This window comes from Physeter macrocephalus, chromosome 13 (genome assembly GCF_002837175.3).
Source record: "Physeter macrocephalus isolate SW-GA chromosome 13, ASM283717v5, whole genome shotgun sequence".
Taxonomy (NCBI): Eukaryota; Metazoa; Chordata; class Mammalia; order Artiodactyla; family Physeteridae; genus Physeter; species Physeter macrocephalus.
The window spans coordinates 2,774,473-2,786,352 of NC_041226.1; the positions used below are offsets into that span (position 1 = coordinate 2,774,473).

Below are 11,880 nucleotides of genomic sequence, written 5' to 3' on the forward strand. Positions count from 1 at the left end.
CATATTAGTTTACTTCCATGCAGATTTTATGTTTTTTACTTTTAAAAAATTAACACATTAAAAAAAATTGAAGACCCCGCTGGGAAAGAGGTAGCCTAAAGCATACCTTTCAGGGAATGTGATTTTATCTTCTGACCTCAATCCTGTGTCTACACAGCAGCAGGTTGCATGGTTGGGTAATTGCTGGATGATTTTGAGATATGCAGGGGGAAAAAAAGCTATGACCAAGAAGCTGGAAAAGAAAAAAAAAAAGAAAAGCCGTTTGAATTCACTCAAAATGGGTCTTTCATTCAACCAAGCTTAAGAATGATTTTTCATTGCCCTGGCGGTTGGACCTGCTGGGGCAGCAGGGGTGACCACCTGGGTTGGTCTCCAAGCGGGGGTGGGGTGCGCCCCTGGCTGGCTGCTTGGTCCACGGTTAGGACAGCAGCCTGCTCAGCCCTCTTCCTTGTTGTTATTGTTGCTGTTTTTCTTGAGCTCTTTGGTTCTGGTTCTCTGCTCTGGTTTCTTTCCAATTAGTCAGGTTATCTGCTCTGGGTTTCTGTTAAAGAGAAACTGAACCATTTTTTCTCTGTCTGATCGATGGAGCAACCAGCTGAGTCTTCACTTTTTAAAAATTTTCAAATAAATCTCTTGACATTGAGTGGATCTGTAAAACAAAACAAAACAGATTCGTTTCTACATTTTTGATCATTCCGGGTAAAGATAGAGAGGCTTAGTTTATCTTTTCTTGAAATGTCAGGGTAGTGCCTCCAATTCATCACTTGTAAATGATTTTTAGATGGTTTTAAATAAATGCTCATTTTTCTGCTAGTAGATGATTTGCACTGCACTGGTTTGGGGAAGAGCTCACAAATGCCAGATGTTAGCTATTTCTGCTTCTTAGTGGAGCTGAAGGCCCGATACCCAAGCACACAGTTTTTATTAAACGGAGCAGGTTGTTTTCAGGTGTATGTGACACGGGACATTGGAGCCACCCACCTGGGTTTGCATCCAGCTCTGCCTCTCACTGATGATGTGACCTTGGGCAAGTGACTCAGGCCTCTCTGAGCCTCAGTCTCTCCATCTCTATAACGGGGATAATGACAGTATCCACCTTCTAGAGTAGTTGTGCAGATGAAATGAGTTCTGCTAAAAATAGTACCTGGCGTGGCGTGCTTAGCATGCGTTAATTGTTATTTTATCATTGTTATCATCCTGTATGACTAAACCCGTATAAATGGAAGGTTTCTATAAGTCACAGTTTGAATGTAATTCTCTGCTAGGTGAAATCGACTGGACACTGTAGAGACTTGGATAGAAAGAAAATAAAGGCATGTGTAGCCTGGGAATTCAGAGCCAGCAGGAGTTTTGTATATACTGTGTAGGCAGACAAAGCTTCAATTCTCATAACCTAAATTTGTGAAGAATTACATCGTATTTGTCTATGGTATCCTTTTAAAAGGTGTTTCCTTTTAAAACATAAATAGTGTTACGTTTTACTAACATACTAAATAATACTAGGTTTTACTAGTGTATATAGTAAGTGGTAACATTGTATAGTAAATACAGAATGCAGTCACTCATGTTATTAATGTTAACTGTATCTTCTTATCCTTTAGAGCTCTTCAACCAGAAATACATTTAACTAGAGCGATGGCTTTCAAAGTGCTACTAGAACAACAGAAAGCATTTTTCACGGTTGTGGGTTTACTAGCCTGTTTGGTAAGTCGACTCTACTTTCATAATAATGTGGGGAAAGAATTCATAGAACTAGTACCCAATCTATTTTCTATTTCTAACCCCATATCTTAAAATTTTCTTTCAAATTCATTTTATCATTGTTGCATTTAATTAATAAGTCAAAGGTTGCTGTTGGGTCTTGAATTTTGAAACGATGGTCGCAATTATTTATTTAATCTAGATGAAATCATAAAATCACAGCATCACTCGTTGCCGCCTGATAATGACGCTCCATTGAGTTTATAGGCAGATGCCGCTCACACCACAGCCTAACAAGACCTTAGATTCTAGTTTGGAGCCCATGACTTCACAGTTAGTGAAAAATTAGGAATCATTTCTTAAATGCTATTGTTTTATATAGGTATTTATATCCTTCTTGGTTTCAAAAAGCATCAAAGACAGATGGAGAATTGTAATGTTTGAAAGCTTTAACACAAAACATCTATGAAGGTGTTCAAAAGAATTACTGAAACATTTAATGTGGAGATGCGGTCATGATCTACAAATATGAAAAGAATTATTTACACTGAAGACAGTTCCTGAAGTCTTCTTGGAAGACAGAGTAAGAGGAAATGGGGTCCGATTGGAGTCTGACTTGCAGATAGATGTAAGGAAAACATCCCTTCCTTGAGTTGAGGTTGTTAAACATTGGAAGAAATGGTCCACAAGAGAAGCTGTGGCATTTCTTTCTCAAAGCGATGCAGTGTCTTTGTGGTGGAGGGGAATCTCCTCTCTCCCTTAAATAAAACCAGACTCCTCTAAGATTGGTTGTTAATGAGGGTTAAGAAAGGTGGGAGGTGATTACTAGACCTTTAGCCCCAAATCATGGTTTGGTCTTGAACCCCACCTTGAATTCTCCCTCCTGCCTGCTCTAGAGGTTAAGGCTGTGATTTTATTTAAGGAGGTTGGCTGACTTCATTCTAGATATTTGCTTCAAGGTGGAGGCAGTTTGTACTGAATAACCTCCCACTGTTATAACCATCAAAAACCATTTCTGTGCACTTGTGCCATGGACATTACACACACCAGTCTCTGTTCCCCCAGTGTTTCCTAAGGTTCTCAGTTTTCCTTTAGGGAAACAAAATTGTATCAATAGTCAGGAATGTTACTGAGGGAGTCCCTGCTTGATGTAAGAGTTTGAACTGAATGTTGTCACCAGTCTCAGATTCTGTTAATATCAACATTTTTAATGAAATATACCATCTGTTAAGAAGCAGATATACACACTTTTGTAGGATGGTGTGTATAAGATGAACTTACCATTTTTAGGTAAAATAAGAAATAAAGACTATATCTTGAAAATGACTTACAACCTTTGTTTTTGCAAAGCAGATAATCTTTCCATTTTAGTCCTATGCTGTGAACCAAAGTTTATTGTTAGGACACAGAGAACAGACTTGTGGTTGCCAAGGGGGAGGGAATGGGGGAGGGGTGGATTGGGAGTTTGGGGTCAGCAGATGCAAACTATTACATAAACAACGTAAACAACAAGGTCCTACTATAGAGCACAGGGAACTATATTCAATATCTGGAGATAAACCATAATGGAAAAGAATATGAAAAAGAATGTATATATATGTATAACTGAATCAATTTGCTGTACAGGAGAAATTAACACAACATTGTAAATCAACTATACTTTAATTTTTTAAAAAAGTATATTGCTAGGTCCAATTTAAGTGGCAAAATGGCAATCAGTAGGAAAGTAAGTTCATGTCTACATGACACTTTTACTCTGAAGCGTTCAGAAAATTGGGCCATTGTTATTTTCATCATTATCAGGAATTTTACTGATCTCACGATTGTCAGAATTTTTTGAATGATGAACTCTAAGTAAATGGAATTCAGCTGAAAAACTTCTGCATCAAAGCTAGGTATCAGATATGTCTAAAGGATATTAGCAAAGTTTTGGGGACTAGTATATGTATTCCATTTACTTATTTATTCACCTCATTATGGGTGAATGTGTTTTCTTAAAGAGCAGAAATATAATTCTTGAATTCAGATTTTTTCAGGTTGCAAAAGGACCTCGGTCTCTGCATAACTGTTCTTTTATACATCTTCTTACTTAGAAAAGAGAGTAGTTTCTACCTATTTTTACCTTGGGTACTCAGAAAAGTGTCAGAAGAAGATAGCAGTTAAATCCAGAAAAAGAGAACTCTCATTCAAGGCATACAGAGAGGAATCAGGCTTGTTGATTTAATTGTTCCACTGACTTTTCCAGAAAGTGGTTATTCTTCCTAAAGTGAAAACTGAGTTGACCTCACTCTGAATTAATGTTTACATTCAGTGATTATGTGAATAACACTGAAGATACTATTCCTTTTTTGTGAAAAATAGAATTAACTTCCCTTAAGATAACATGTTGTGAAACATTTTTTTCAGGCATGTAGAGTGATCTGTGAAACAGGAGACTGTGGACAACAGGAGTTCAGGAATCGGTCAGGAAATTGTGTTCTCTGCAAGCAGTGTGGGCCAGGCATGGAGTTGTCCAAGGTAACTGTCGAGTGTGTGGGAAAGTTGTAGATCTGTGTCTTTAAAATGCGTTCTTTTCAGCTAAATTCTTTCAGTTAATGACTAGTGAAGATTTCTTGGTTCGTCATGTCCCTTTAACCAAATATTGCACAATTCCCTTTTCAATACATTCGATTCATGTATCTTACTGAGATAAAAGAAATAGATTCTATTTCTTTTTTTTTTTTCTTTTTTTTCTTTTTTTGCGGTACGCGGGCCTCTCACTGCCGCAGCCCCTCCCGCTGCGGAGCACAGGCTCCGGACGCGCAGGCCCAGCGGCCATGGCTCACGGGCCCAGCCGCTCCGCGGCACGTGGGATCCTCCCGGACTGGGGCTCGAACCCGTGTCCCCTGCATCGGCAGGCAGACTCCCAACGACTGCGCCACCAGGGAAGCCCCAGAAATAGATTCTAATAACCGTAATTCAATAAAGGTCATTGTTGTGTATAATTTAGTGTTTATTGTATTTTATTGAAAGAATAGAATCATTAAACAAGGTCCTACTGTATGGCACAGGGAATTATTCACTGTCCCGTGATAAACTGTAATGAAAAAGTATATGAATAATGGGATCACTTTGCTGTACAGCAGAAATTAACACAGCATTGTAAATCAACTGTACTTCCATAACATAAATTTTAAAAATAGAACAGAATCATTAAGGTTTATTTGCTTTAATTAAAAAGAATCAGCATTCCACTAAAGATTTAAAAATAAAGCATTGATAACAGAAAATGGTAATAATACTATTTACTGGTCCTTTTTTTTTTTTTTTTTTTTTTTTTTTTTGTGGTACGCGGGCCTCTCACTGCTGTGGCCTCTCCCGTTGCGGGGCACAGGCTCCGGACGCGCAGGCTCAGCGGCCATGGCTCACGGGCCCAGCCGCTCCGCGGCACGTGGGATCTTCCCGGACCGGGGCACGAACCCGTGTCCCCCGCATCGGGCAGGCGGACCCTCAACCACTGTGCCACCAGGGAAGCCCTGGGCCTTCTTTTTCTTAAAATTAAGGTTACAATTACCAGTCAAGAAAAACAGAGCCCAGCAGTGTCTTAAGTAACCAGGCTCCAAGGGAGCAGTTCTTTTCCAAGCCAGAGTTTTGAACATTCCTTTGACAGTGCCAGTATGATTATTAATTTTCCCACTTTGAGTATATGCTACTCCCAGGAGCATCTTAAATGTATTCACCTTCACCGCTGCTTGTGAAGCAGCTGTGTGCCGACGGGGTGGATTCAGAGTCCCGGGCGTTCCCGGGCACTTCTTGGTTGCGAGCACGTTCAGAGCCGCACATGCATTTGCTTTATTTTCTGACCTTTTGAAGACGTTGCCAGTTGTGGACGATTGATGTATCGTTTTGTTCTAAAGAATGCACCGAGGTCTTCCTGTTAGAAAAGGAACAAAAGATGTGTCTTTTTATCTTAAGTGCCTTTTCAAAGAGAAGTCCTTTCCTCTACAGTCTGCTGTTCTCTGAATTTGAGGCTTGTCATTCATAGATTTTTGATCGATGATCTGCAAACAGCAGGAAACAAAGAATTATGCATTCCACAAGTGATTCCTGGTGGATGGCCTCTCTGGGTGTTGTGTTTAATGTGTTGGCTTTCAGCTTCTTATGCCGTCCGCTTGGAAGGAACTGGCTGAATTTTGAACTCTGCGGTGTCTAGTTGCTGAAGCACCCTAGCCGGCGTTTTTGAAATCCCTGTGGATTGTAGTCACGTGCGCTTTCAGACATAGGTTTTGCTCTGTTGGATGTAAAAAGGCCCTTTATGACAGCAGGCCTGCATATCTTGGATCTGTCAACAAAGTAGTTAAGAATGCGATTGTGCTGGGAGGAAAACAGTGATGTTTCTACCCCTCAGAGTTCTTTTGTCAAATCTCTGTGAAAATATGAATGAATCACAGATTCGAAGAGATGAGTGAATCATTTCTAAGAAATTACTCCCTAACCTTCATCCTTTATCTAGAGAATGAAGATGAAGGTTCTGTCAGCTCACGGTATTTTTTTTTAAATCCGTCCTCTGAGATGATCTGATAAGTTTTTGTATTTCATAATTTCCCACAGATATCCATGAGAAATTTTTTCATTAGGTAGTAATTTTCCCCGAGTATCGCAGTAGCTGTCCAACTTTATTTCATCAGGAGCAACCAAAAGGAAGCGATCTGCCTGTGTGTACTTCTTTAGTTATTAATATTTCTGATCATTTTCCTCATAAAAAAAAAGACCAGGACAAAAAATTGAGTGAGAGAGAGTTAAAGTAAAGGTAACGACACCACTGAAATATTAGAGTCTTAGGACCCACTCAGAAGCACAAATTTACAGATGCAGAGTGTGTTCCTGCCTGTCCTGAGGTGTCCACCCTGCGGGCAGGCAACCCCTCAGCTTTCACCCTCACTGTCTACACAGACCGCCCAGCTCCTTGTAACAGACACTTAGTGAATCTTTGCTCAAGGAGTGGATGAATCTGTCAGCCTCGGATAGGTTTTGGAAAAAAAGGTGACAGTTCAATCTAGTAAAATAAAAGTTAATGAATGTGTGATTGTGTGTTGCAAATAATGTTTTGCCAAGTCTTTTAGCTTGGTTTTAGCTCTTAGTAGATAAAATTAGCAAGTGAGCCTCGCTCAGGGTCTAAAATGTAAAACATAAGAAAGGCAGAGGAGTCAAACATACCTATGGAAGTAAAAATACATTTTTATTTTCTAGTTAATTAATCAAGGCAAAGGATGTGAGTTTTTTATAAACAGTTACTTTGGAGCTGGAAGTTTCTAAACTGTCCACTCAAGAAATTGCAGTTTCTTCCTTCCAGGCTGCCTTTATTAAATTTTTAGCAAGAACATATATCTTTCAAAGGAAAGAAGAGTAAGTTCTGAGTATATTAAAATCAGATAAATCACTTAAATCAACAAGTATGTTCAACTGGTTAATTGTCACTTCCAAGCTTTGCAAATCAAGGCAAAATTTATTCTTTTCACTGAGACTAAGTTTTTGTTAAATTGTTAGATAACTACATTTATAAATAGTCTATTTGCTTGTTGCTTGGAATACTAAATATATCATTGCGGGGGGGTTACCTGTTAATTTGTAATGAAGCAGATGAGTACCAGAGTCTTTACTTTTTTAACTGAGGTGTACCATTTTGGTTACCAGTGATGTTTGAAATTTTGAAAGCACAATAAATAGCAAATATTTTATAATTAGTTATGAAAAAGTAGGAAAGCTGGATCAAATTATTGATATCTACAACTAAAGTTTTCTTTATATTAAGAATTTTAAAAAGAGCATTTTCACCAAACATAGAGCTTTTAATAATCTTTATTCTAACATTATTATGTAACTTATTCTGCTGTACTAAGCATAATTCAAAACTTCTGTCCATTTTTCTACTATCATGTCTATCCAAAATAAAGTCCGGGTCATGAGGTTCTTCTAATTTAAAACATATATCTATACCTTAAAACTCAAGCTTGGAAATACTTTGGGTAAGCAGGTATGGTTAAAATTTCCATCTGTGGTTTTATTACTCCTAATTATTATTTTCTTTGGAAGGCATTCAGTCCTGCCTTTTCTTTCACAAGGTGTGGCTTACTCTACCATGGTTAGGTCTCTACATTAGGACATGCAGTTGGGCTTGTTGGAGGTGCCGGAAGAGCTTTCCTGGGGCGTGTGCTCTGCTCACCAGTGGTGTGTGGTCAGTGTTTCCCGACCGCTTTTTACTTCCTTTCAATTGTGAGAGCATAAGGAGTCTATGCAGCAGCTCCAGGTTCAATAAGACGCTTGATGCTTGTTGAGAGCAGTACCCTTCTCATCTCTGGCCACTTTTTAAACGAGTACTTACTTTAACCTCTCACCCTGGATACTTTGCGTGTGTTCATCTCCAGGGTGCGTCTTAAACTAAAAAAATATGGACTCTCTCTCAAAATGTCTTTAACCGCGAGTCTGTGAGAAATACCATGCAATGAAAATAGCTAACATTGGCCAACATGTATCATAGTGAGCCAGGTTCTATGTGATCTTTGTATGACATAAGGAATTCTTACAGCATAGGTCTTAAGTGGGGAGTATAAGTACTCCTGTTTGCAGATGGGACACAGAGGTTGGTCGGTGTGTCCACCATCCCTGTAAGTAAGTGACGGTGTGGGGGGGAGGGGGCTCTTGGGGTCACCGTCTGCCTCCCGTCTTGATAATGCCCGAGGACAGCGCACCTGGAAGCACTTTCTGCGCTGATGCACGTGGTCTCTGCCTGTGCCGTTCAGCACGGCTGCTACGAGCCACTGTGGTTATCGAACACGTGAACTGTGGCTGGTGTCACCGAGGAACTGGGTTGCTTATTTTATTTCATTTTACGTAATGAAATTTAAGTTTCCACACGTGAGGTCATGTTTGTCTTATTGGACAGTGTCGTTCTAGAATGATCGACTTCCCTCCAGAAGTTGTGGCTTAGGGCCGACTTCGAAAACAGAGACAAATATCCCGGCGTGTGCGATGCAGGAGCTGCTCCCGGAGCCTCCGCCTCCTCCTCCGGGTGGGTGGGCACTGTCCCGTCCCGCCCCGCCTGTCCCTCCCACTGCACTGGCTCCGCCCACCAGTGCTGCCCTGGGGCCACCCTGAGCCCGAGCGTCTCTGCAGTCCTTTTGGTTCCCAGGTCCCTCCCACAGAGCCCCAAGCACCATCTCTGTCATTTCGGCTCTTTTTAGTAACTCAGCTTAGGAAGTCGTTTTCCTGAATCTTTGGGAAAATATGTGACGGGTCACCGAGCCATTTAGAGTCTCTTTTGAGGATTTTATCCCCTTGGGCCATATTTACTCTCTCCCCCACTGCAGGGTTTAAGTTTTAGTCTTTGAAAGTTTATGATAAAGATAATGAATAATGTCTTTTTCCTATTTCCGAGGCAAAAAATACCGAGTATGATTTCCGTGGCTCTGTAAGCAGCTACGCGGGGCGTTTTGACCACGACCGTGTGCGTGAGTGTTCGGTGGCGTCCTGGGGGCTCGTGGGAGCGAGTGGAAGATGAGTTTTGTTTTCCCGAAGTGACCACATTAGGCTTGAATTCTCACCGTCTAGAGTTTGCCGGGCCACGGCCCCTCCTCCGCGCCAAGCTTTAATTGCCAGCAGTGTGCTTTTAACACGATCGCCTCCCGGCAGTAAATCAGGAAACTAGTTTTTGCATGAGCCTCTGGAAGCAGACTTCAAGTCTCTGGAGCGGTTTTCAAAGTAAGCTTTGCTAAGCAATTATTGGGATGACTTTAGTTAATGTGAAAAAAGTTAATTCTTGTAAACAACAGCATCCTTCCCTCCACGCGGGTGCATGCGGGGCTTCCTATTTTTAAAGACGTCTCCTCTTTGGAAAACTGTTTACATCCTTATGAAGAAAATCACACAAAAAATTAATGTAATTTTCAAGCATAAAAAAAAATTCATTTCTGCCATTGAATTACAGTGTCGCTCACTTTGTGTTTAAGTAATACCTAATCAAGCCCAGTGGTGTTCGGCAGATATTAACAAGCTCTAGCTTGCAATTTTTCGTTAGAAAACTCAACTATGGGTTTTCACAAACCAAAAGTTGGGGGAATATGTCTTTGGTGTTGTTTTCTTAAAGGAAATTAAAAAGCTGATTGCTGAACACCAGCCACTCCTGAATCTAATTTGTCATTTCCATTTGTGTGCCCTAGATGTTCTTTATAAGTAACTTCTTCCCCATCCAATTTGAGCTTTCAAAGTTCAAAGAACCCAAGTTAATACTTATTGGCTGTACAAATAAATAGTGCTTTTGACCGGAGGCCCCTGGATGTGTTTCCTGGATAATTCATGGTCTGTGAGGATCTCCCCTGTCGGGGAGCGGGCCTGCTCCCCCAGCGTGTAGGTGGGATCCACTGGTGTTTTTTGTTCAGTTCTGGATTTGCAGAGGGAGAGAAGAGAGAAGGGGATATGAGCACTGTTTACTTTCAGTCATTTTGCTACTGGAAAGCCACCAAATGTGGCTTAAAAATATTGGGCAGAGTGACAGAGCCACGGCTGTCCCCAGCTCGGCTGGAAAAAGCCCAGCTGGGTCCAGCCCTCTCTCTCGCTTTGGAACCAAGATAAGGAAGCTGCTCACACCTCCACCCGCCCAGGGGCAAGACTTGGCCTTACCAGCTAGGAGAGGCTGCTGTGGCCCTTACGGGCTTTTGCTCCCTGGGCTAAAATAATAGTAGTAGTACTACTACTAATAATAAACTTTAGCAAATACTGCTTCACACAATACGTGTTCATCCATCTGTTTACCCAGCATTAGCTCTTTATTACGCATTGGCTTAACTATGGTGAAAGAAAAGATACTCAGTGGCACTTGCTGAAGTTGGCAGGGCAGGCATTATTCAGAACCTTTGCAGTAGACATGCGGATCTTACAGGGGGGAGGGAAGGGGCTGCTCTCCGAATACAGCCTGGATAAATGGGAATTCATAGCCGAGGAGCAGGGGTCGAGTCAGTGATGGGAATTACTACCAGGAGACACGAGAGGAAGAGAGTGTCTGACCGAAGCCGACCCGACGGGGTTCTTGCTGAACACAGGGTGGGACGGTCGGATGTCACCTGGGGGGTGGGAGGCTGAGGACCCTGAGGGTGAGGGCCCTGGTTAAACCGACCCCGCAGGGTTCTTGCTAGAACTGGATTTCACTAGGACATGCGCAGATGGGCCGGGAGAAGGTTCAGGAGCCCGACTCAAGCGTGGTCACGCAGAGAACCTTTGACAGCTCCAGGGACGTGGGCTTTGGGGAAGGCGGGGTAGGGGGCGATGTCAGATGCCAAGGCTTAGTCACTTATTTTATGATTTGGGGAAGTAAGTAGGAACCCTATGGCAATGCCTTTTTTTTTTAAATTGCATTCTTTTTTATCCATGTGTATATTTTCCCACCTCAAAGTTTATTAATAAAAAGGTCTTCTCGGCGATTCAGGGAAGTCCTAGGTATTTCCTTTAAGCTTTAAGGTACCAAGTCATAATTTCAAAAATAAAGAACTGCCATATTGTTTTAAAGCCTCAATGCATTTCTAGCATTGATATTAATGACAGACCGTCCTCCATAAAAATAAAACATGTAGCTAATTCTGGTAACACGGGAAAAACTAAAAGATCTAATACTGTTGATATTTTCATGAGATGCCCAATTAGATCACGTGATCCTTGCCAGCTCAGTGGGCCGCGCTCGAAGGGTACCCTCTGTGCCCCAGCACCTGGGATGCAGTGATGAGTAAGAGAAGCTCCCGCGGGGTAACAACCTGCATCCCTGTGGAGGAACCTGTGCTCAGGGGCTGATGCCAGCGCCCCCCACAATGCGCTGAGCGGGGTGGACAAAAAGACGCAGAACAGTTGTCCGCACACGAGGAGGGTATATCTGGGAGGTTTCCCCAAACCGGGCATAGTGGGGAAGTAGGAAGTTAGGGACGAAGGATGGAAAGAAGGGTTACCATGGGGCAGGGGCTGGTGACCCCCCTCTGTGTCTCTCTCTCTGTCTCTGTCACTCTCTCTGTCTTTGTCTCTCTCTCTCCGTTGTTTCGCCTCCTTCCGTTTCTCTTGGTAGTTGTTTATTGAACCTAATATGGAAGATTTCAAGGCATTTTAACCACCTCGTTTTACTGAATGAAATAAAAACATCAAGGTAGACATTTATATGGGGGG

General features: G+C 41.8%; 1 protein-coding gene across 1 annotated transcript in view; it reads left to right on the forward strand.

The window, feature by feature from the left end:
• The first annotated feature begins 1,635 nt into the window (after positions 1–1,635).
• TNFRSF19 (TNF receptor superfamily member 19) overlaps positions 1,636–11,880 on the forward strand; it is a 65,828-nt gene continuing 55,583 nt past the window's right edge. Inside the window, exons 1-2 of the mRNA XM_007120163.4 lie at positions 1,636–1,704; positions 4,108–4,218. Of these exons, the coding sequence (XP_007120225.2) occupies positions 1,636–1,704; positions 4,108–4,218 (180 nt within the window). The remainder of the gene's footprint in view (positions 1,705–4,107; positions 4,219–11,880) is intronic.